This window comes from Capricornis sumatraensis, chromosome 3, assembly GCF_032405125.1.
Source record: "Capricornis sumatraensis isolate serow.1 chromosome 3, serow.2, whole genome shotgun sequence".
Lineage (NCBI taxonomy): Eukaryota > Metazoa > Chordata > Mammalia > Artiodactyla > Bovidae > Capricornis > Capricornis sumatraensis.
Window position 1 is genome coordinate 19,459,126 of NC_091071.1, and position 25,863 is coordinate 19,484,988.

Consider the following 25,863-nt stretch of genomic DNA (forward strand, 5'->3'; position numbering starts at 1 on the left):
GGGGGAGAACTGAACCTTATGGTTCTTTGTTTTGGGGGGATTTTTCCCAAAACAGAATTAGCATGATTAGCATGGTTTTGAGCAGGAAAAGAAAAGCAGTTGAGTTGCACGGTGATAAAGCGGATCTGAAACTTTGGTGTCGTATTCTGAAGTTCAGATGGGGCTAGTCCCGTGTTCAAGTGCCAGGTGTGTGTGTGGGGGGGGGGATGGCGGCAGAGCCTGGCTGGGCCGTCTGGGCGGTTGGCACCATGGCCTGGTCACGGGTCCCTGCAGGCCGCTGCATGGTGCCCTTGATGCAACAGGCTCCACCAGCTGCAGCAGTGACCCCACTAGCTCCAGCAGAGTTTGGATTTTTTGCTCCATTTTATGCTTCTTTTCCCCCAAACTGAGCTAAGTTGGGTCCTGCAGGACTCAGAGTTCAGTGACAGTGAACAGATCTCTCAGAACCACCCAGAGGCCCTAGGGTGGCCTCACATGGCTAGGCCAGACTTTCCTCTCTGTACAGGGAGAGGTGTTTCCTGCCAGGGACCTTAATTACGGCTACTCCATGCCATCTCTCAGAAGGCTTCTCTAACTGTGGGGCTGGCCGTTTCTCCCAGGAGGGCTGGGACCCTTATAGACACATCACTTCACCCAATCCCACTCCATCCCCACCCACACCGAATACTTCGAAAAAGACAGGACCCCTTCCACAGGCAGGTTTTGTTAAGACTTCTCCACCTGTCTCCTAGCCTTTTATTTTCATACGCTGCCTCAAGTGTGCTCCAAGGAGTCCCTGGAGACCAGAGATCTGCTCCCAGATGGCTTTCTGTCTCTTCCCGTGGAGAGAAGGAGCTGCATAATTTAGAAAAACACCTGTGCTCTGCTCCCACCCCATGCCAAAACAGCCTCCTAAATTATGACAGTCTTCTGCAGGTAGAAGATTTTAAGAGCACTTTTTTTTTTCTTTTTTTAAGGACTAGAAATGTTTATCAAGGACTAGGTTTTTTAAAAAAAGATTTATTAAGAAATCATAATCTTAAAAATAATTTTTTTTTGAAGTATAGTTGATGTACAATATTATAGTTTAGGGCTTCCTGGGTAGCTCAGATGGTAAATAATCTGGAAACCCGGGTTCGATCCCTGGGTCAGGAAACTCCCCTGGAGAAGAGAATGGCTACCCACTCCAGTATATTTTCCAGGGGTAAATATTACCATGTACAGATTAGTCTGGCGGGCTACAGTCCACAAGGTCACAAAGAGTCGGACACAACTGAGCGACTAACACACATATTGTAACTTAAGAATCAGATTCTTAACACTGTTTCCCCACTAACTTTTATCAGATATTTCAAATCCATTTTCAGACTTTTAGAAATATTGTTTGTTCCAGTTCCACTAGGTTTTCCTGTGAGCATTCTCATTCCCACATCTCATGTCAGTAATTTCATCCCAAAGCCCTGAGAAGAGACCAGAGCTCTTGCTGGCAGGTGAAGGATTGCAGAAATCTTACGGGACTCAGACAGTGACTGTCTGTTCTTGCCTCTCTGCTCAAACATCCACTAGGGCCTGAGGAGTTTGCTAGTTTCTAGAAATCCTTTTTTTTTTTTTAATTTATTTTATTAAAGTATAGTTGATTTGCAGGGTTGTGTTAATTTCTGCTGTACAGCACAACGATTCAGTTATGTATATCTGTATATCCTTTCTCGTATTCTTGTCCATTTCGGTTTATCACAGGATATAGGAGCTCCTTATAACACAGATACTCCACGTCTGTAGCAGTTGTTTCCCTGCTCTGATTTCTGTGGGCTCTAGCCATAAAGAAGGTTTGTTGTGGTTCAAAGCTCTGAGTCTGGTGACCAGCCACCTGTATTCCATGCCAGGTCTGCCCCTAACTAGTTTGGTGGCCTCAAGAATTCTCTGCACCTCCCTCTGCCTCAGTTTCCACTTCCACATCTTTTGACTCTTCTCTAGAAGGAAGGTAATTGACATATCACCCCATGGGGTGGTTAGGAGGGGCTCATGGGTTAAGCGTGGTCAGCCCTGGGAGCAGAGCCTGGCCCGTAGTAAGGAGTAAATATTAGTGACTTGTCGATAAGATCGCCACTGTCTCAGCTGCAGAGGCTGTCTTGTTTCTGGTGTGAGACTTCCCTTAGTTTGCTTTTCCTCCTTCCCCTTTTCTTAGATCTCAGTTAGAGCAGTTCAAGAGGCCGCCCTTTTATCTTGTTTGTATAGAGTTTCCCCAAGAGGCTGTCAACCCCAGGAGGGCAAGAACCGCAGATTATTTACTCTTGTTTTTCTAATACCGTGTACAGGGATTCAGTATATACTTATTCCTTCAACACATACTACCTTCCATTCATGGGCCAGGCAGTGATCAAAGCACTTGGGATAAATCAGTGACCATAACAGAACAAGGCTCTGTCCTTGTGGACTTTATAAAAGTGAAGTTGCTCAGTCATGTCTGACTCTTTGTGACCCCATGGACTGTAGCCTGCCAGGCTCCTATGTCCATGGAATTCTCCAGACAAGAATGCTGGAGTGGGTAGCCATTCCCTTCTCCAGGGGATATTCCCGACCCACAGATCCAACCTGGGTCTCCTGCATTGCAGGCAAATTCTTTACTGTCTGAGTCATCAAGGAATTCTAGAGGAAATTGGGGCTTCCTTCGCAGCTCAGTCAGTAAAGAATCTGCCTCCAACGCAGGAGACCTGGATTCTATTCCTGGGTTGGGAAGAACCCCTGGAGACGGAAATGGCAACCCACCCTGTTATTCTTGCCTGGAGAATCCCATGGACAGAGGAGCCTGGCAAGCTACAGTCCATGGGGTTGCAAAAATCAGACACAACCTAGCGATTAAACCACCACCAGTGGAAAATGGAATCACGTAAAAATGGAGTTTTCTGGGTTTCTCCCCCGACCCTGCTTTTATGGCTAATGGAGAATGTGTATTAATTTTCCAATGCCTTACAATCAGGTCATTATAATATTTGGGACAAGTGATGTGGCATCTGGTCCTAAATAAATGAGGCTGCAGATTGGGGTCCTGGTAGGGGCCCCAGGTCTGAAGAAGGGCTGCTTGAGAAGGAGGCCCCAAACCATCTCCTTGGGTAAAATGTTTTGGGGTAAAAATATATTCTGCTTGAAATCTGTTGATTTTTCTTTAAAATAGAAAGCATCCCTAAGGGCCTGCCCTCATTCTTAATGAGTCATCAGAATACACATTTTTGGCATTCCTTCCTGTAAAAAGCAGCTCTCTTTGCCATAAACAGCCATATCCCAGCAATAATATTTTGGGAAGCTAATGATGATGAGTGGGCCCCCGGAGTCAGAGTTTCTTACTGTTGGCTGTCCATTTTGCTTTAGAGGTTTGTTCTAAAACAATACATAAATAAAGGCAAAAACACTCCCACCCCCCGCCATCCCAAGCCCAATAAGGAACAATAAGGAATAATTTTGAAAATGCTAATCTCAAGTGTCAGTTGCAGAGCACGTCTTTTGACTTTTCTGTCTGATGTACTGCGTGTGGAGGACTCCATTGCCACAATCTGGAGAAAGCTGAATGTCCCCATGGCTTTCCCACTTGGCAGTGGGCCTGGGGCTGGCCTCAGCCTGTTCATCTGCAGTGCTGCTGGTTGGACCTGGGGCTTTGCTGGTGCTGTAGTTAGTGTGTGACTTGGCCACCGCTCATCAAAGAGCAAGCTCTAGTCAGGATTGTCCCCTCCTCCTGCACATGGAGTCAGCCTTTAAGGGATCTGAAGCTTCACTGCAAAACCAGGGGCCGTTTTGGCCTCCAGGAGGGTATTTGACAATATCCAGGGACAGTTTTGATTGTCAGAAAGGGGCAGTTGGGTGCTACCAGCATCTAGTGGGTGGAAGCCAGAGATGATGCTGAACATACCGATAGTGCACAGGACAGCTGCCCCTAGCCCAGAATTATCCAGCCCAGTTGTCAATAGTGAGAAACCCTGGTGTAGGTGCATGGGAACCTTTTCCGTTTACACCCAAGAGCTGAAAAACTCGATGGCAGGACACTTTTCCCTGCCTACATGCAGACTGCAGGAGAGGAGTCTGAGCTGGTTCCTGAGCCCCGCCAACCACTCGTCTGTCTGTGCTTTCAGATTGAGCGGCGCCTGGACACAGTGCGCTCCATGTGCCACCATTCCCACAAGCGTCTCATGGCCTGCTTCCAGGGCCAGCATGGCACCGACGCGGAGAGGAGACACGTGAGTACCGGCTGGGACTCGGAGCCTGGCTCTCATGTCCCTGAGAAGCTCCTTGCCCTTTATCAGTTGATTTTTCCCAAGCAGCATCAGAAGGTTTGGCTGCAGGCATGAACCTTGTATGGCCATTCACGCTCACAACTCGTGCCTGACCATAGCGTTCTTTCATGCTTCCCTGAGCTGAAGGCCCTGCTCACACTGAATTCTCTGCAGGTGCTTTTAAGAGTGAAAGTGAAAGTCGCTCACTCGTGTCCGACTCTTTGCGACCCCCTGGACTGTACAGTCCATGGAATTCTCCAGGCCAGAATACTGGAGTGGGTAGCCTTTCCCTTCTCCAGGGGATCTTCCCAACCCAGGGATTGAACCCAGGTCTCACATTGCAGGCAGATTCTTTACCAGCTGAGCCACAAGGGAAGCCCTTTAGAGATTGTACTGTCAGTTAGAAATCCTTTGACGGCAAAACGCTGAAAGCCTGTCTTGAATTATCTGCTGCTGCTAAGTCACTTCAGTCATGTCCGACTCTGTGCAACCCCATAGACAGCAGCCCACCAGGCTCCCCCGTCCCTGGGATTCTCCAGGCAAGAACACTGGAGTGAGTTGCCATTTCCTTCTCCAATGCATGAAAGTGAAAGTGAAAGTGAAGTCGCTCAGTCGTGTCTGACTCTTCGTGACCTGTGACCCCATGGACTGCAGCCTACTAGGCTCCTCCATCCATGGGATTTTCCAGGCAAGAATACTGGAATAGGTAGCCATTGCCTTCTCCATGAATTATCTGAGAAAGTAGAATTAACTGACTTACTAATTGAAAAGTTCAATAGTTGGGATGACTGCAGGTAAGGCTTGGTCTGGACTTTCAGTGATGTAACTAGGACCTCAGTTTCTTTCCTTCTCTCCTTCTAGCTGCTTCAGTGTCATCTTTATCCCTCATGGTGCAGGCTGGCTGCCACCAGCCTCCACAGGCCACCTGCTTCTTTGTGCACATCCAACTGGAGTGGAGAGCATGTCTTCTTGTAGTGTCCTTAATGGAGTGAGGAAGCTTCTTTTTTCCCATACCATTGGCGGATAGAAGTCCCTTCCCATTGCACCGATGTGCGTTGGGTCACATTCTCCATTCCTGAACAACCTCCTCCCAACCCCCACCAGTTACGGTGGGTGGGGGTGAGTTTGGGTGAGGAGATGAGACTTGCTGGTTAGCTGAAGTTAATCACGGCTCACCCCAGAGTTTGGACTGTTGTCTTACCTCCAGCTTGTAGGCTCCATCAAAACCAGAATAGATCCTCAGCAGGCCCCAGGATGCTGTTATAGGCAGGAGGAAGGATGGGCTCTAGGAAATAATCCGATGTCTACTCCAGGGTACGTTTGTTCAAAGCGTCCCAGTCCCCATATCCCTTGAGCAGAGCACAGCAGCCTCGTTCATCAGGCAGTTCCCTCCTTAGCATTACAAGTTCCCAGCCTATGAGCGTACTCTGACCCTTAGAAGCCCGTGTAACTTTAAAGTGGGCGTTTCGATGGGTTTCAGGGAAGCTGTGATTTCCCTTATTGTTTTATTTGTGACTAGATGTCTCATAAGAACTGGTGGCAGATGATCTGTGTCATCTCCTTTGATATTTCCTACACGTTTCTGGCCAGCTTGCCATCAGAACCAGGCCCAACCCACTGGTCCTGCCACCACTATGCCTTCACATTTTCCTGCCACGGCCTCTGCTCTGCTCCCCTGTTAATACCATCCCCTAAGGGTCTTCCATTCATCTCCTTATTCTCGCCTTCATACTCCTTGGGGCCCCTCCTCTCCTCATGGCTCCTAACTAATGTGTTTATTCAGGCACCTGTAAACCATGTTGTCTTTTTTTTTTTTAATTAAACTTTTGATTTTGTATTGGAGTATAGCTGATTAACAATGTTGTGATAGATTCAGGTGGACAGCAAAGGGGCTCGGCCATACATGTACATGTATCCATTCTCCCCCAGACTCACCTCCCATCCAGGCTCCTGTATAACACTGAGCAGAGTTCCCTGTGCTCTACAAGTAGGGCCTTGTTGGCACTTGTAAGCCATTTTCAATCAGCAAAATACTGCCTCCCTGGTTGTCTATATCAGCATGCATAACCTATTCTTCCTTCTGTGTTGACTTGTGAATTCCGTGCCCCCTATTATGCAGTCCAGGTTATCTTATATTTCCTGCTTGTCTTATCCTCTCCCTCCCATAGCTGCTTGATTTGCAAGTCCTGTGATTCTGTCTGTGACTGTGTCTTGAATTCCTCACCTCCACTCCATCTTTACCACCTTCACCTAAATGCAAGGCCCAATTACCTCTCATGTGGACTGTTCAGTCACTTCTTGAGCTACATTGTCTGCCTTTAATTTCCTTTTTCTAGCCTTTCTTCAATGTGATCACCAGAGTTGGTTTCCTCAAGTACAAATTAATCCTGACTTCCCTGGGGGTCCGGGGGTTAAGACTCTGCACTCCCAATGCAGAGGGCACAGGTTCGATCCCTGGTCAGGAAACTAAGAGCCCACATTCCATGCAGAGAGGCCAAAAAGCAAACACAAACAACAGAAAAGTTGATCCTGTTATCCTTCTGCATGATTTAATATTTTATAGATTATACTCCATTTAAAATTGTTATAAAATATTGGCCATTTTCTCTGTGCTGTACAAAATATCCTAAAGTCCAAGCTCTGTAGAGGACTTGTGTGTGTTCAGTCACTCAGTTGTGTCCAACTCTTTGAGACCCTATGAAGTGTAGCCCACCAGGCTTCTCTGCCCCTGGGATTATCCAAACAAGAATACTGGAGTGCGTTGCCATTTCCTTCTCTAGCGGATCTTCCTGACCTAGGGATTAAACCTGCATCTCCTGTATTGCAGGAAGATTCTTTACCACTGAGCCACCCGGGGAAGATGACTTGAGCCCATCATAATCTGATCAAATTTTCCTTATCAGTCTCACTATTTCCTGCTTCCTCCCATTCATGCCACAGGTCATTGCCCTTCACACAGAGCTGTCTTCTTGTTCCTTTGGTCTACTTTGAGACACAGCCCAGGACCAAGAATGGACACCAGAGGAGGAGAGGGGTAGTTACAGGAGGCTTCCTGGAGGAGGCAGTAGCCTAGCTGTAAAGGAGAAAGAGTGTCAGGTGATGGCCCTCTTCAGGCAGCAGGGGCAAAGGTGTATCACTCTCATTTCTGAAACCTAATGCCTTAGCCTTCATTTTCCAACCTCAAATCAAAGTACCCAAGACAGGCTCTGAGAATGTCTATAGTCTACATGTGGGAAGAGGAGTCGCCATGGAAATGCCAGGTGATAGGTGGCCATCAGATGTCAATCATGTTGAGAAAATCACAGCAGTCTCTCAGGCTCGAGGAAATACCAGAGGAGCCTCCCCCAGTCCCCATCGAAAGCTTACACGCTTGGAGAGAGGCAAGAATTGGAGGGAAGAGAGACGTAGCAGGTGGCCTTCTAAACCCAAACTTCTCAGCTTATATTGTGGGTCACACATGTTAGATCTGAAATTATTTTTGTGCAACTGGCGTGCCTTTTGTAAATTAGGATGCCCTCAGCCGTCTCTGCGGAGGCGTCTGATGTGAGTAGACAGCATCTTCATTAATCAGCTCAAGTGTCAAATGAGCGGAATGTCTGTAATCTGGACATTAGGAAACGGAATTGTTGTTCTTGGGAGTCAGGGCATGGAAACCACAGCCTAGTTACAGCTGGGTACTTGAATGATACGTGTCAAAATAAACTCTTCTCTTTATGATTTGTTTCCCCATAGACCTGCATCTAGAGTTGCACAAAGTATATTTCTCTTCCTTATTGCATTGAGCATACATTAAGTCCCCTTAGAAAGGCAGCATCACTAGAAGGTATGAATTATCCTCTATTGTGATCAACTGTACTGCCTGTTTTCTTATAGCTTCCTAGTCTAGAAAGGTGGAAGCGAGAGGCGTCCCCTTGTAGGACAGATAAAGCCTGTTGTTCGTTTATTTGAAAATAACCTGATGGGGAAGGGAGATGGTAAACATATTTGTTGTTATTTATTTTAATTTATTTTTTATGTTATTTTGTTTAATTTTTGCTGCACCATGCCACGTGTGGGAACTTAGTTCCCTGACCAGGGATCGAACCCATGACCCCTGCATGGAAGTGCACTGGACGGCCAGGAAAGTCCCCATTGTTATTTATTTTTAAATTTAAATGTACCGTTTTGAATGGGCTGTCCATTTACATGGTCAAAATCCATAATTCAAGTGAACGTAACATGATGTCTCTCCCAGCTCTGTTCCCTGGGCACCCAGTCCCCATCTCCAGGACCACCAGTAGTAGGAGTTTCTTGTATAGCCTTGCAGAGAAATTCTATAAGTATGTTGAGTGGACCCCTTTGAAAGCAGGAAAGGCAGGTGCTGTGCATGAGGTCGAGGCAGAGCTATGCCACAGCAAGGTGAACCCTGGGTTTTAAACATGAGTGCTGTTCCTACTTGGAAGGCAAAATGACGAGGTACTGCAGCATTGAAAGCATCTTTATTAGCAGTTTATGGTGTTATGACCAACATAACATCATAACACCTGGCATCTTCTGCCCATATTCTGAGATAAACCACCAGCCAGGTACGGACAGACTCTGAACTGGGGCTTGGGCCATCAGCACCAAGATCTGGCTCCATGCCCTCACCGGGGTGCCTGGTCAGGCTATGTAAGCGCGCCCTGGGCTTCCCATTTCCCAGCCACACTATGCGAACATTAATCAGATGACCCTTACGGTCATTTCCAGCTGAAAAACCAATCTCTGATAGGAACAGAAATGGTTTTATGCTTAAAAATCTTTTTTGGATATTTAGCTTGATATTTTCAAATTTTTAACTGAAGCAAAATCTTTATGATTACAGCCAATGTAAGAGCCAGTTTAAGAATGAGTATTCTAGCAGTTTTTGAAATTTGAGCAGTTCATGGCATTTATTTGCCATGATAATCAGAGGGCATGATCTGTGTCTTATGTCCCATGTCCCTAGTGCGTGGGACATAGTTTGCTCTTGATTAATGAGTAATTATAGTAATAGCAACAACAACAGTAATAATAGCAGCTTACATCTACTAAGTACTTGCCATGTGGGGGGTTGCTTGACCTTGATATATCTCCTTTAATCAACAGACAGCCCTAGGACCCTTGTACTGTTAGCCCTAATTTCCAGGCATGAGGAAATGAACACAGAGGTTAAGTCAGACAATTGATACCTTTGAGACCAGAGTCTAAACCTAAACAGGTATCTCTTATCTGTGCAGTGTACCTGGAGAAGAAACCAATGAATGATGATCTGACGCAGGTAATTAAGAATGGGTGTCAACTCTAATGAAAAAAAGTAAAACCCCATTGTCTTCTGCCTTCCAGAAAAAACTCCCTCTGACAGCTCTCGCTCAGAATATGCAGGAAGCATCAACTCAGTTAGAAGACTCTCTCCTGGGGTAAGAATTGACTGCTATCAGAAAGAGAGCCGAGCGCCCTGTGGGTTGGTGGAAGTGGGTGGCTAGGGGGCGGCCTCCTGTGTGACCAGAGGGACCGTGAGCGTGATAGCATGGCCCATCTGCCAGGGGATCGGCTCAGGCGCCAGGGGATCGGCTCAGGCGCCAGGGGAGGCCCCTGGGATGCTAGAGAATCTTTCTTTTAATAGAAGCAGGGATCGATGCTACAGAGGGCCGATAATGAAGTAATTGATAGGTCAGTGTTTATTCTGCTGAGCCTGTCAGCTCTCTCCTGCTGTAACACGGGCCCTCCTTTCCCAGCTGGTATGACCTTTGGATTTTTCAGCCCATTTCCAGGGTCTGCCATGCTCTGCGCCCTGTCGTTCTCTGTCGTTCTTTGAAGGGCACTGCCTAGGCTGTGAAGACAGAAAACAGATACAGTGTTAATGAACTTCACTATTATTTTCTAGCAGACAAAAAACAAAATAGAATAATGAACTTGATGTATGTTTTGAACGATTTTCAGAGTGCTTTTGAGAATACGTGGCTGTCCCCTGATCCAAGGGCCTAACCTTTCAGTGAGCTGCCACCTCACTGTTTACACACATCCCACCCCTGCATACACACAGTGTACCTGAGATAGTCTTGTTCATTTTAAAGAACAAGCCTGTGGACTCACGCCCTAATAAATTTATAGCATTTTTAAGGCTCTATCGTGGAGCGCCCTAAGGTATTCCCATCGTGGGGAGTGTGGAGCTGGCTCTGGGCTTTGCGGGCCAGATTTAATGGATGTACATGTGTTGTCGGGGCATCTTGTTTTTTAAAGGAAGATGCTGGAGACGTGTGGAGATGCTGAGAATCAGCTGGCTCTGGAACTCTCTCAGCACGAAGTCTTTGTGGAGAAGGAGATTGTGGACCCTCTGTATGGCATCGCAGAGGTGGGGGCTTCGGTGGGGGCTGGGCAGGGAAGGTTCACTTGTATCTGAAATTGTAACAATCAGTGCTTTTGACGTTTATGCTTCTTTTTGGATATAAGGGGAGTAAGCAGAGGGTACAAAATCCTTTGCCTAAAGAGAAAAAACATTTGTAAATAAAGATTACACTTTCAAATGTTAAACTGAAAATCCTGGAGCTCGTCCCACATGGTGTGTTGGTGTGTTCTTCTTTGCAGGTTGAGATTCCCAACATCCAGAAGCAGAGGAAGCAGCTCGCCAAGCTGGTGTTAGACTGGGACTCGGTCAGAGCCAGGTAAGATAAAGCCGAAAAATAACCCATACTGTGGTCTTCCATGACATCCCCGGTAACCATCCCCCTCCTCAACTCAGATAAAGACCACTGGGTGGACAAAGCGGAAGTCGCCGCAGACTCACACACCTGACTGACCGAGTCACAACCCACTTACACCTGCTTTCCGGCCCCATTCTCCCAGCGGGATGGTGTTAGAACACCCTGCTGTTAATCAACCAACAGTGAAAGAAGACAGGAAAAAGAAAAAAAACCTAAGTGTATTCAGGGAAGAAGAGACAGTTCTAAGAAAAACTAAGAGCCTTACTCTTGGAGTAGTGGAGTGTAGGAATAAATAGATCTGTGACCTTAGCAACCACGAAGGGTCCCACTGTGTCAAGATACACTCGTGTGCTTTTGATTATTTTTCACAGTCAAGGGATTCTGTGCTCCACTCCATCCTAGAACAGGCATTCCTTCATGTTGCACGTGCTTGTGGAGAGCAGACAGGACTCAAGGAAGGGAGTAAATGGTCCTTGCTTCCCAGAGCATAGTTTCATTTGTTAATTGTCACATTTTATCGAACGTCTCTTCCCCTCTGACCTTCCTCTCATCTGCACTTTCCTGTGGTCTCTTTTCCACAAGATGAAAGCACTGCGGAAAGGGGAACTTGGTTTCCTTCCAGATAAAGGGAAAGAGCCTGACTGTAAATTTTAAAAACATGTAAGAAACTGCTTACGTTCTGCCAACAACCAGAAACAGGAAGAACTATATCTGAAGCTGTGTCTGCAAACAGATTAAAAAGCACTTTTATCTTTAACTCATCACTGCAGACCTTGTAATCTATTGTATACTCAAATGTTTTACTGTATCAGAGAAAACATCATGCGATACATTCAGAAAAGCTGGGAAAATAATTCAAAATACAGTATAATTAACTCAAAAATAGAAAGAAAGAAATGCTGTGCTCAACAGGGAGGAACTAAGTAAAACCAAGTAACCATCCCAGAGGGCTGGTGTCAAGTGACCCATCTATCAGTGCTCCGGGCTCCAGCCTCAGCTCCATCCGTGAGGGCGTTTGTATCGATGATTCATATGAGAAGCATGGGGATAAGGGAGATGCCCTTATAGGCCGATCCTTTCTTATACCTTATACAGGGATTGACAAGCTTTTTCTGTTAAGGGCCAGATAATAAATATTTTCAGCTTTGCCACCCAGATGCTCCCTGTTCCGGCTACTCAGCTCTGCAGTTGTAGCGTAAAAGTAGCCCTGGGCAATGTGTAAATGCATGAGCAAGGCTGTGTTTGAATAAAACTTTATTTGCAAAACAGGTGGTTTTGCTGAGCCCTACTTTGTTAATAGTCGTCATTGCGCTCTTGTGAACTAGATGTGGTTATTTCTGTTTGGCAAATAAATGGAGACACAGCCACCATTTACTGACTTTCTGTGTGTCAGATGCTTTTACCGCAGATTGAGAGAGTCTGTAACAGGGCTGCATTTCCTTGCTTCTAAGATGCCATGGAGTGTCAGATGCACCACTGATTTAATACCCATCTTCAAGAGGGAAATGAAATAGAAACACCACTGTATTAAATGTACAAATCAATTGGTAAGACACATCCTGATATAACAAACGTTGAGGTGATAAAAGAGACATCTAGGAATTAACACGTGGTGAAAATGGTAATTGCCACCACCTACCGGGTGCTTGCCACATGCCAGTTACACATACGTGATATGTCAGTTCTTCGATTCTCGCACCAGTCCCTATCAGTTTGCCTGTTCATGTTTTCAGCAGACATGAAGTAGATCTTTACTGTGAATCAGACTCTATCAGATACTAAATGCAGAGACCCTTCAGTGAAGGTTGTTGGGGGACGGGGGTTAGGAGGTTATGTGATGTCTCCTACTTTGAGAGGAGACTTGTATTGCAGAGACAGGAGGGACGTGCACATGGCATGTCTGTGACTGGCTTTGGCCCTGAGACATACCAAACAGCAGAGCTAGGGTTCTGAACGCAAAGTCCATCATCATCTTGCCATCTGTGTACGTGTGATTAGAATCTTGTGGCCAGAACCAGTATCTGGGAGTGCAGGCTGCCCAGTGGTAGATTTTTGCTGAAGAAAAGGAAGAATCTTTTTATGGTTAATTGAACAAAGCTGTGAGTCACTCTTGCTGGAATTGGTTGAGCAATATTATAGATGCCTACCTGCCCGCAATTTACATCTGCAATACACGTATCCTGTAGGAGATTTCAACACTGATTCTTTGTCCTGCGTTTGTGGCCCCGTTCATTTAATGATGAGAAGCTGAAATAGATGAATATTTCCTTGTTAGTTTTACTTATTCCTGTTGTTTTTCCCTAGAGGAAAATGGTAACAGCTAACATCAAGTGGGACTCCATCACGTGCACACGCATATACGCATATGTTTGTTCTCTCCTTTGTTGCTTAGGACATTTCTGGCATGCAAATGGTATTTGTTTTCTTAGTTTTGCAGATGAGACAACCTGAGGCACAGAGAGGTTAGACCATTGCCCAAGGTCACACAGCTCATGAAGGCAGAGCCGAGCTTTAGACTTGAGCCTATCAGACTTCAAAGTCAATGCTTTTTCCATCGCCAGCTTTGCTTTAGCAGATTTACTGAAGCCTCGTTGTGGAGGAGGGCACCATATCAGGAGCATGAAAGAGTGGGGCAGAGCCTTTTGAGGGCAATGCAGTCATCTGGGAAGCTGGATAAGTTGCTAACATGGGTTTTCATCTGCATTCTTATAACATCCATGTTTAAATTTGAAGTGCTAGAACTTTCCACAATAGCAGGTATGTCCATATTTAAAAAGAAGTCAAAACACACTTGAAAACCGAAGAGAAGTTGTTTTAGAGTGTTATTCCCCATGCATCGGCCCCCCCACCGCCATGACTATTGCTGTATAATTTGGGGGAAGGGAGTCCTTTTGACTTACTGTGAAAGGAATGTAAACATTCCACATTATGTTTCAGATTTGCTGTAGCTGTTGTCTTTGGAATATTAATCCTTACAGGTGATTTTAATTCTTAAAGTGCGTTCACTGCTATCGATTACTAAGTTCCATGACTGAAGTTCTGGCTTTCACTTGCTGAAAGTAGTCACAGGTCAGGACAGTTGTTGGCAGTGTTATACGGGGTCCTGAAGAGCAGCAACGGACCCCCAGTGGCACAGGGAACGTTCCAGATCAAAGAAAGAGAACAAGGGGGTATTTCATGGCGCCGATCCCAAGATTGGATGCTAGAGGAAGAAGTTCCATGGACTGATTTCCAGCAGTGGGGCTCGCAAGAGACAAGGTGTGTCAGTTCTGCTCGGAGCGGACAGCTCCTCCCGGCACTACGACGGTCCGGTCCCAGCGGGAAGCCTGCGTCACTTCCACCAGTTTCCTTTCTTAGAGGATAAGCTCCAGAGAAGCTGGCATCCTAGGTACTGACATCCCAGGTAGAATCAGTTTTGGGAAAGGAATCTGTCTCTGCTAGATCCTCGACTCCATAAGATTGCATATATACAGTGGCTTCTCAGATAATACCTACCCCTGTGTTTTTGTAGGTGGAACCAGGCTCACAAATCTTCAGGAACCAACTTTCAGGGGCTTCCATCAAAAATAGATACCCTAAAGGAAGAGATGGATGAAGCTGGAAATAAAGTAGAACAGTGCAAGGTAGGAAAATTCCCTAAGGAATGTGTACTTAAATCAGTCTTTTGGTTTTTGCAAGTGATGGATGAAAGGTCAAATACTGCAAGTTATTTAATGTCTTATATAATTCCTGTTAGAATTCCCTGAATGATATTCAAGGTGGTTTCTATTTTCTTCTTCCTTCTTTATTTTCCAAGACTCTACATTGCTTTATAATCAGAATAAAACATTATTTTTTAAATTCAAGTAGGATATTTTTTAAAACCTTGATTAAAATGTCTAAACTTATTTAAAACAAAGATTTTAATAGATATACCTATGGCTGATTCATGTTGATGTATGGCAGAAACTAATACAATATTGTAAAGCAATTGTCCTCCAACTAAAAATAAATAAAATAAAGAATGGGGGGAGATAAAGGGAGAAAACTATAGACAAACATATCATAAAAGTTATGGGCATTAAAATAATGCAGAGTAAGCACAAAAACAGAATCATATAGGTTTTCTAGAATGAATGCTATTATGTTTAAGGGTTGAATATATAGTCATAATATGTCCACAAGAAAGGGAAGGATTATTTTTAAGATGTTGCTAGGACAATTGGTTTCTCACTTGGGAGATATATGAAATTTGTATCTCATAAATTAAATTCCAGGCTAGGTGGTTAAGTGATCTTATTCTCTATGCATTTATCTACGAAAATAGATGTTTATTCCAAATGTTATTTGAAGTGGTAAAGAAGCAAGTCTTTGGTGAGTCTTAGAATCATGGCCTGAAACTTTTCTTCCTCTTATTATTCACCATTTTCCAAAACTGGCATTAGGACTGGATATTTTGGTTTATTCAGGTTATGCTGTAATTCACTTTTTAAGATAGGAAACCTTGGACAATTTGCAATAAAACGACTTGTTGAAAATAGTATAGTGGGTAAGAATTAATACTGAAGTCATGCCATACCCTTTGCATTTAAAAAGATGATAACCACACAAATGCTTCTGATAAAAGCCTCACATTGGCTTTTTCTTGTTTAGAGAGTTGTAGCTTTTCCATTGTTGTTCATATCTGGTCTAACCTAGCTCTCGGCTGCTGGTTCCTTATTGGAAATAAATTTGGCTAGCAGTTTGGGTGTCTGAACTGGTGCATTATGGGCTGATGTCTCTTCTCTGAACTTCCACACCATGGCTTGTCAGAAAGTCAAATGGTGAAAACTTAGGAAAATATTTTCTGTCTCCTCCTCTCTTTATGTTAACTTCCAGTTCCCTAAGATAGTTAGGAAACTATTTTACCTACTATGAAACTACCTACCATAAGGTAGTTTCCTAAGATGTAAGTTCTGCTTCACTGATTCTCTCTTTTGCTATGTATGATCTGATGTTTAATTAACATTGAGTTTTGAATTCCACTGACTATATTTTTCATTTTAAAGTTCTAGTTCTTCAAGTCTGCCTTTTTTGATAGTACATTATTCTTTTTTAATGTTTTCAGTCACTTATGTATGTTTAAGTCTTTGTTCATTTTGTTTTCTTAAATTTTCTGGGAGAGTTTCCGTTATGGTGGACTGTTTCTCCTTTATGGTGGACTGTTCTTCAGTTTTGTATCATGAGCTTATTTTAAGAGGGGCTTTATCTGTGGGCCTTCTTGGGATTAGGAGTCAGTCTCCCAGAGAGTATTGCCAGCCCAGGGCAATTTTAAACTAAACTTTCTCATTTTAAGGATTTCTAGACCATACATATAATCAACTCAAACTTCAAACCCTCATGAAAGTAGATCTGTATTTGAGAACTCTCAGGGAAATGTTTTACTCTCCTAGATCCAGAACCCTATCCAAAACAGAAAGTAGTACACTAAAAAAAAAATATATATATATATATATGAAATTCTATATGTATATATATGAAATTTTGAAATATGGATATATCCAAATGCCCAACTTATCAGTTTTAAGTGAATTTTTATGTAAGTAATTCATTTTGTTGTTGTTCAGTCACTAAGTTGTGTCCAGCTCTTTGTGACCCCATGGACTGCAGCACACTAGGCTTCCCTGTCCTTCACTATCTCCCAGAGTTTGCCTCAAACTCATGTCCATTGAGTCGATGATGCCATCCAACCATCTCATCTTCTGTCACCCCCTTCTCTTGTCTTTCCTTCCAGTGAGTTGGCTCTTCGCATCAGGTGGCCAAAGTATTGAAGCTTCAGCCTTCAGCATCAGTTCTTCCAGTGAATATTCAGGGTTGATTTCCTTTAGTATTGACTGATTTGATTTCCTTGCTGTCCAAGGGACTCTCAAGAGTCTTGTCCAGCACCGCAGTTCAAAAATCAATTCTTTGGTGCTCAGTCTTCTTTATGGTCCAACTCTCACATCTGTACATGACTAATGGAAAAACCACAGCTTTGACTATGCAGACCTTTGTTGGCAAAGTAATGTCTCTGCTTTTTAATATGCTGTCTGGGTTTGTCATAGCTTTTCTTTCAAGATTTCCATGAATTCTTTTAATTTCATGGCTGTAGTCACCATCTGCAGTGATTTTAGAGCCCAAGAAAATAAAATTTGTCACGGTTTCTACTTTTGCCATGAAATGATGGGATCAGATGCCATGATCTTAGTTTTTTAAATGTTGAATTTTAGGCCAGCTTTTTCATTCTCTTTCACCCTCATCAAGAGACTCTAGTTTCTCTTCACTTTCTGCCATTAAGGTGGTATCATCTGCATATCTGAGGTTATTGATATTTCTCCCAGCAATCTTGATTCCAGCTTGTGAGTCGTCCGCCTCAACATTTCACATGATGTACTCTGCATCTAAATTAAATAAACAGGTTGACAATATACAGCCTTGACGAATTCCTTTCCCAATTTTGAACCAGTCCTTTGTATGTTAGTTCAAATATCAAAAGTATAAAACAGTATAAAGTCTTTCTTCCGCCCTTGTCCTTCTCCTCGTAATTCCCACTGCTCCCAACAGGTAACCCCTGTTATTAAGCAAACCCTCTTGCTTTTTTTCCTAGAGGTATTTTTCTACAAACATGGTGGTAAAAAATCTTTTCCTCTCCCTCTTTTACACTTTTACTATACCAGAAGTAATGTTCTATGTTTCATGTCTTAATAAACCTTAGAAGTTTGTTATCAGGCCATACCTAATAAGATCAGGCCATAATAAGCGTACTTATTCTTTTCATCATCCCTATGTATGAGCATACCAATCAGTTGATGGACATTTAGTCTGTGGCTGTTTCATCACGTTTTGCTCTTGGAGTTCATGGATATCAACTCTCAGATGCTGTTTGCTTTCACATCTCTTTTCGTCAATGACACATCTCCTCTTCCACTTACTCAGGATCAACTTGCAGCGGACATGTACAACTTTATGGCCAAAGAAGGGGAGTACGGCAAATTCTTTATTACGGTAAGCACTTTGCCCTGGCGAGACATGAAAGCACTGTAAAAGTTGAGTCATTTTAGCTTTTTTTGCAAAAGATGTCATTTTTGGTTTTGCTCAGCCATTGTGTGTATGTCCATCCAATGCTAACGTTACTTTTGTTTTTGAATGTGGGTCTGTTCTCAGTTATTAGAAGCTCAAGCAGATTACCATAGAAAAGCATTAGCAGTCTTAGAAAAGGCCCTTCCCGAGTTGCGAGCCCATCAAGGTAACGTAACCTGCGTGCTGGCCTGACGCCTCCTTCTTGCCTCTGCCACTTCCGCCTTTGTTCTTCTTCACCCAGCTCCTTTGCATGCGTTTCCTCCGGACAGAGCTGCTCTGCCTAGGCGGGCACCGTTCCCCAGCACACTTTCATCTTCCCTTGCTGCATTCTCTAATTTCTTCCAAGCCCAAATTAACATACTAATGGAACATTCGCAGTTCTTCTGAAACCTTCAGTTGAAGAGAAAGCTGCACCCTTTGGGGGAGCGCCTATTTTTCTGTCTTCTAAATAGGCTCAAAACCTTCTAGCCTCTAATTACCTTCTCCCAAACCCGTTATTTGTTCCATAGGACGTTATTCTGGCTCTGGGATTCCAGGAGCATACATTCTAAGAAAAAAGTCGGGGGCTTCCCAAAAGAAATTTTAGAAGCCGGTACCTGATACCACAGCATTAGGCATGTAATCAGTGTGATTGGGCCATGAGAACATGACCACCTCATTCAGATCTTGTTCTCATCAGCACTCACTTTGCCCACTATGTTCAGGCACATTGCTGATCCTACCCTTGAGTTATGAGCAGTCCAAACTTTCCCTTGATGCTTAGTTTTGATTCTGATCCTCTCTGATTTGCTATCAGAGCATCTCCCAGCAGAGATCAGTAAATGATTAGACACTGCTGTCCCCTTCAGACATGTTACATGCTTTGCCTTATGGTATGGTCCTGACATTTGGAACTTAAATGCCCCCAACAGAAGCCTTGGTCTTGAGCTTAAAGAGGATTAAGCCAGACGCTGACTGTGACAACTCCGTGATTGTGAAACATACACGTGTGTGCATGGGTGTGGCTGTGCTTACACACTGGCCCCTCAAGAATACCACTCCTCTCTCCTAAATATTAATAGTAGGCAATCCCAAAAGATAGTCTTTGTGCCTGAGAGTTGTTAGATTTCAGAATTAGAAAATTCTGTGCCTTGCCTGACCCTTTAGCCCATCTCCCATCTGATCCCATCGCCTAACTCTTGGGTAATGGGGTTGAGTCACAGTACAGAGGAACGAAGCAGCCAGCGAACACTCAGCCTTGCAAGGGCCCGGCTCTTGCTGGTGAGAGCACCAAGAGCGTGTAGTTACGGGATACCTCCTTCGCGCAGTGCTCTACACAGGACAAAATAGTAAAGCTCACCATCTTAGCCTTTGAGGCCTAGTCTGGAAGGGTTGGCTAAAGGACACAAAAAAAGAAATTCCTTTAGCAGCTCCACTCCCCGCTTTTGAAAAGCTCCCATTCTATTTTTACCCAAGGCTATTTTCCCTGGAGAAGCATGTCAGAAAGTCAGGGGAACGGGCAGGGGCAGGCAGGCGTTTTAGGAGGGACGAGAGAAGCCGGTGTGTGGCGGGAGCAGCCATCGAAAGAAATGAGATTCTCTCTCTCTGAGGCTGCTGCCTTCGCCCAAGTCTTGCAGTTCAGCCCCTTCCACCTCTGCCTCCAATCCGCCGTTATCTTAGTTCTGTGTTCCTCTTCCTTCTTCTCTGTTTCTAGAAAGACTCAGAGTATCCTTACGGTAGGAAAAAGCTCAGCCTCCCACCCAGCGCCCTGGTCTCCCACTCTGGTCATCTGACCTTGGCTCACTACCTGCTTGTCCTCAGCATGGAGCCTCCTTTCATCACATTTTCCTTTGCTTTTCTGGGAGGCTGAAGAGCCTCCAAACGACTCCTTTCTGTCGACCACCTCAATTTTCCAACCAGCTTCCCACCCATGTGCTATGTGGTCTAATTTCCACTTCCAACCACTTTGCTGTTAAAACCAAAAATGGAAAACAAAAAGCACTGCAAATCCCAATGGGCCAATGATTCTGGATTGTCAGATTCTGGCGTGTGACGTGGCTTGAATGGGCTCTTCCTTGCCAGTTCCCCCACTCATTTTGTGTTTTCCACCATTGTTGGGGGCTGTGTTTTCTCCACAGCAGAAACTGAGCCTTTTGTGCGATCCAGTCCTTGCTCCTGTGTCCTTCTGCCTCTCCTCTTCCCCACCTTCTTTCTCCAGGCCTCCACTCTCACCTGCATCTTCATCCACACAGCCTCAGTCTCAGGCGATGACTGGCTGTCGTCTTAAACTGAGCGTATCTCAAGCAGCACACCGATGCTCCCCCACGCCAGCTGACCTTTTTCTCTACCTGGGCTCCTCGGGACCTCCTTTCCCTCAGACAATCCAGGTTTTAAACCTCAGAGCCCTCTTTTCCTTCCTTTCTGATGCCTCCTCTCCATTCTCACTCACGCCCCATCACCTGAAGCAAGAGTGTGGACGAAAGTGTCCGTTCCCAGACTCAGGATCCCTGCTCTCTTCTCAGCCCAAGTCCTCCTGGTCTACTTAATTCCTATCCAACTTCTAAGACTTTCACCAAGCTCCCCTCCTTGAGAAGCCTTCTCTGACAACTGAAGCCAACAGTGAACACTTGCATCTCCCAAATCGCTCTAGCATTTATGGTCTACACCAGAAGTCGCAAACAGCTGTTTCTCATTTAAAAAAAAAAATTTTTTTTTTAAACTAATTGCCATCATTTAAAAACCCTAACAGTCCTAATCTCTGGCTTCTCTTGGAAGTTCAGAGGGTCTGGTGATGCTGGATCTGCTTTCCCGCATGGTGACATGGGGCCAGCTCCCAGGAGCGGCTGCCTCCTTGGGGCAGATCACGTACATGCTCCCCACCGGATCGAGCTCCTACGGCGCCCCTGCACACAGTTATGTTTGCGACCCTTGTCTATACCATTTTTCTGCAGTGACTTTGCAAACACGTCCTGTCTTGTTAATTTCTGTTGTCCATTTACATGTGTGTTTTGTGTTCTCCTCACACTCTGATCGCTCTCGTCCCGGGGAGTGGGGCTGGGGGAGGGGGTGGTGTTCTCTGTGAACTCTGACCCAGCACTGCAGGTCTGTCACTTGAAGGGTCTGTCGTTGAAGGGGCAGCCCCGGTGGTAAAGTCTGCCTCTGGAGTGGTCTCTAAGCCAACGGCTCTCACAGCCATCCTCTGCCAACGTTACACCAAGGTGGGGATGGGACACCCTGTCCAGTTTTGACCTGAAAGTTCCGGCGGGGTCTGGAGTGTGCCCGCCCCTCAGCATCGCAGGGTCATGCACAGGGAGGTGATGGCAGGAATCATTTTCAGCAGTCCCTGGGTGATTCTGATGTCCCCCCCTCAACAACCCCACCCCACCCCACCCCCACCCCCGCAGGGGAAGGTCAGCTGGCCCTCTTCTGCCTGTGTTGAGAATCATTGCTTTAAATAAAGGGACGAAGTATTTGAAGTAAGATCTGGCCTTTGAGTCGACTGTCCCAGAGCTCTGTCTTCTGAGAAGGGCCAGGCCCCCTGGCTGCTGGTTTTGTTCAGAGTTCCACGGACCAGGGCTGGGGCTCTCACCAGGGACGAGGGGCCACTTGACAGTTCTGAGAGCGGCCACTGCCCTCCGCCCCCTCACCCCTTCCTTTAAGGTCCTAGGGTAGGAATTTATGTTGGCCCTTTCCAGTCCTGTATGATAATGCCCGGCTTGTGTTTACATTTTTAAGAAATTATTTCCTTTTTCAACTGAAGGAGTCGATTTCTTGTACCCTACTTGCTCTTTCTACCAAAGAAAAGCAGCCTTTGACCTCTGACTTCCCAGGAGCGCCCAGGTCTCCGGGTTCGTGGGCTTTCCCTTTCCTTCCTGCAGTGGGCCCCTCCCCCCATCACATGCAGAGTGGTGTCAGAGCCATGCTGGGATAACACTGCCCACCTGGCATTCAGCATTCGAACAGCAGAGTGGCTGAAGGACGCGTGTCCACATGCCGAGAGGAACCCTTCCTGAGCCACGTGTCCCGGTGGGGTCCCTTCCACCAGGCGGTCTGCTCTCTCTGGCTTCTGCCTGCATCTGCATCAGTGCTGGGCCTCCGCGGGCCCCCAGGCAGCCCGGGCGCCACCACCAGTTCTTAGTTTCCCTGTGCATCCACGTCATAAATGCCTGTTTCTGTCCCCGCCGCTTTCTCGCTTGTCTTTCTGCCAAGCCGCCTCACCTCTTCCGTGCAATGAAGCAGCGCACGTGACCGGAAAATAATACACAGCGTTGCTTCGCTGCTGTTGGCACAGACTCCAGCCCAAGCTGCCTTGTGGGGGCTGCGTTCTCTCCACTCAGAATCCTGGGCAGTCTGGGGGTCTGGCACCAAAAGGTGCTGCAGGTCCGGGTGTAGGAGTTTACGGTGGCCCTCTCCAGTCCTGTTTAATAATACTCGGCTGATGTTTACAATTTTAAGAAATTACTTCCTTTTTCAATGGAAGGAGTCGATTTCTTGTCCTCCGGATAGAAAATCAGTGCTGCTTTGCATGGCTAGGTCAATTTCTTTTCAGTGAAAACTCTGTGTTCAGATCGGCTATTGGTTTTGGCCCAAGGCAGCCCACCCATCTTGGGTGCATGTTGGGCCAGAAGCCCCATTGCAGCTTCCACTGGGCATCTCACATCGGGCACCATGTGGGCGTGTCGGGCTCTGTTCTACAGGTCACCTTCCCAGCCTGGCACATACGTTAACAGGAAAGGACACAAGCAAAGAGGACACGTTTCCCCCTTTCCCAAAGCCTCAGCTACAGGCTGCTAAAGAAAAAGAGAAAAATCCCTTCTGGTAGTCTGGGGGAGGAAATAACTTGGTGACGCCCACAAGGTGGTCGAGTGTCTCACTGGACAGTTTGCTGCTCTAGATAAGTGGGCGGAGAAGCCCGCCTTTGGGACGCCTTTGGAAGAACACCTGAAGCGGAGCGGCCGTGAGATCGCACTGCCCATCGAGGCCTGCGTGATGCTCCTGCTGGAGACGGGCATGAAGGAGGAGGTGAGGGGCCCCGCCATCCCGGGCCAGTCTCCCCGGACCAGCGATTCTTGAACTGCATTCACTGTGACCACATTTCATGCTGAAACCCTGTCCATGTAACCTTCTGTAGACATGGAATGAAAGAGAGCTTTCACAGAAAAATTTTTACCTTGCCTACCTGCAGTACACTCTGCCTTTTTTTTTCTTTTGGTCCCATTTGATTATTTCATTTTACACTGTGGTCATGATTTGTGAAAGTGAATTTCATGATGTACTACTGAACCAGAGCTTATGTGAGCTTTAGTTTCCAATAGCAAGATTCTTACATTTGTGTAGTACTCGGTGAGGTGGGGGAGCATGGTATTTACATACTTTTATTTTATGAAATCCTTACCCCAGGTGGCGCTAGTGGTAAAAAAAAAAAACAAAACAAACAAACAAAAAACCCACCTGCCAATGCAGGAGACGTAGTGTTCCATCCCTTGGTCAGGAAGATCCCCTGGAGGAGGGGATGACAACGCACCCCAGTATCCTTGCCTGGGAAATTCCATGGACAGGGAAACCTAGCAGGCTAGAGTCCATGGGGTTGCAAAGAATTGGACACAACTTAGCAACTTAACAACAAAAGCAAATAGCTGACTAACAATGTTGTGATAGTTTCAGGTGAACAGTGAGGGGACTCATCCGTACAGATACACGTATCCATTCTCCCCCAAACTCCCGTCTCATCCAGGCTGCCGCATAACATCGAGCAGAGTTCCAGGTGCTGTATATACAGTAGGTGATACTAATGGCTTTTCGTTGTCTTTAGGGCCTTTTCCGAATTGGGGCTGGGGCCTCCAAGTTAAAGAAACTGAAAGCTGCTCTAGACTGCTCTACTTCTCACCTGGATGAGTTCTACTCTGACCCCCACGCTGTAGCAGGTGAGCTCCATGGAAGAAGGCGCCTCAAGGTGGTGGCACAGCATCAGCTGAACGTTCAAGATTAAGTTTAAGTAACAGATAAAATGGAAATGGTCTCCTTAATAGATTGAAATGACAAAACTCAAAAGTGTGTGTGCTTTCACTTACACATACATATCTTTTCTGTTCCTGTTTTGGGGGTTTTGTTTTATTTTCCTGATTATTAAGTAAAGGTGAAAGCAGCTTATAAGCCAAATGTTTGGAGGCATGCTTGTATTCTCTTCCCTTCTTTTACCCCCAAATCTCCGTCTATGCAGAGAAATGATGCCTGTTAAGATGACTTTGAAGCTGATTTTACTTTCTATTAATCTCTCAATATATTTTACAAGAGACAGAAATTGTCTTGTGAATATTTCATCCTCTAACCAGTCCTGCCAATTCATGATTTGTTCTATGTATCATGAGTGGTTAGAATTGAGGTCATTTGAATTTGCAAAATAATGTATCCTGAGAGTCCCAGCCTTGCCCCTTGCCATACTCAAAGAGGGTGTTACTAATTTCAGGTGCTTTGAAGTCCTATTTACGGGAGCTGCCTGAACCTTTGATGACTTTTAATCTGTATGAAGAATGGACACAAGTTGCGAGGTAAGTGTAAAGAACACCAAGTTGTTTTTTTTCCTAATTGATTTACTTTTAACTGAAGGATAATTGCTTTACAAAATTGTGTTGGCTTCCACCATGCATCAACAGGAATCAGCTGTAGGTGTACATATCCGTTCCCTCTTGACCCTCCCTCCCACCTCCTACCCCATCTCACCCCGCTAGGTTGTCACAGAACGCCGGTTTGAGCTCCCTGAGTCATATAGCAAATTCCCACTGGCTGTCTATTTTACATATGGTGCTGCTGCTGCTAAGTCACATCAGTCGTGTCCAACTCCGTGCAACCCCATAGACGGCAGCCCACCAGGCTCCCCCATCCCTGGGATTCTCCACGAAGAACACTGGAGTGAGTTGCCATTTCCTTCTCCAATGCATGAAGTGAAAAGTGAAAGCGAAGTCGCTCAGTCATGTCCGACTCTTAGCAACCCCACGGACTGCGGCCTACCAGGCTCCTCCATCCATGGTATTCTCTAGGCAAGAATAATGTAAAGAACACTGAATTTTAAAAGTTAAAGAAAACAATGTAATACTCTGTCCTGCTTGTAAATCATCTTACTCTTGGGGACCACAAAACAACATTAAAATAAGGTATTTTGAGCTGTGTGGGAACTCAGCTGTGCAGTAATATAATGTTGACATGATCAATAACAATAGTTGATGCTTACTGAGCATTTACTGCATGCTAAGTACTGCACTAATCTTTATGCCCATGAATTCCTGCAGCCGATAATTAATAACATGAAAGGCAGAAATGGTTGTTATCCTCACTGTTCAGATGAGGAAATGGAGGCTTATGGAAGATCGGTGTCACTTAACTGACAGAGCTTGGAATCCATACCCAGAACTCTGCCCCAAAGCCTGAGTCCATGTTGTTTATCTCTTCTCCTCTGACCCCGGCTTCTGTCTGTCCAGAAGTAGTTGGTTTTAGGCACGGCAGAACTCATTGCAAAAGTTCTAGAGGCTTCTCCCTGGCCGCCTCCTGGTCAACTTGTCCCTCCCAATTGACTCGCTTCCTCTCAGAATGCCTAATTCCTCACCTATAAGGGGAGGGGACTATACCTCCCCTCCCCTCCCCTCGCCTCCCCTCCCCTCATCTTCAAATGCTCACCTGTTCCCATCAAACGAGCCGTGATTAGAAATAAACCATGTGTTCTGATGAGTCATTCATCATCAGTTGAACCAGGCATTTGGGCTTTATTTTTTAAGGTATTGACTTTTTTTTTTCTTTAACTATTTAGTTATTTTTTGTTACATCAGGTCTTAGTTGCAGCATGTGGGGTCTTAGTGCCCTGACTAGGGATC

General features: G+C 45.4%; 1 protein-coding gene across 5 annotated transcripts in view; it reads left to right on the plus strand.

The window, feature by feature from the left end:
* Window positions 1-4,106: 4,106 nt before the first annotated feature.
* Window positions 4,107-25,863, plus strand: part of ARHGAP17 (Rho GTPase activating protein 17) — a 51,474-nt gene continuing 29,717 nt past the window's right edge. For all 5 annotated transcript variants that reach the window (XM_068969412.1, XM_068969415.1, XM_068969414.1 and 2 more), the window contains exons 1-10: window positions 4,107-4,205; window positions 9,585-9,658; window positions 10,482-10,593; window positions 10,827-10,903; window positions 14,454-14,565; window positions 17,876-17,944; window positions 18,104-18,185; window positions 22,893-23,020; window positions 23,811-23,922; window positions 24,465-24,546. In XM_068969412.1, coding sequence (XP_068825513.1) covers window positions 4,131-4,205; window positions 9,585-9,658; window positions 10,482-10,593; window positions 10,827-10,903; window positions 14,454-14,565; window positions 17,876-17,944; window positions 18,104-18,185; window positions 22,893-23,020; window positions 23,811-23,922; window positions 24,465-24,546 — 923 coding nt within the window. In that variant the 5' untranslated portion in view covers window positions 4,107-4,130. The remainder of the gene's footprint in view (window positions 4,206-9,584; window positions 9,659-10,481; window positions 10,594-10,826; window positions 10,904-14,453; window positions 14,566-17,875; window positions 17,945-18,103; window positions 18,186-22,892; window positions 23,021-23,810; window positions 23,923-24,464; window positions 24,547-25,863) is intronic.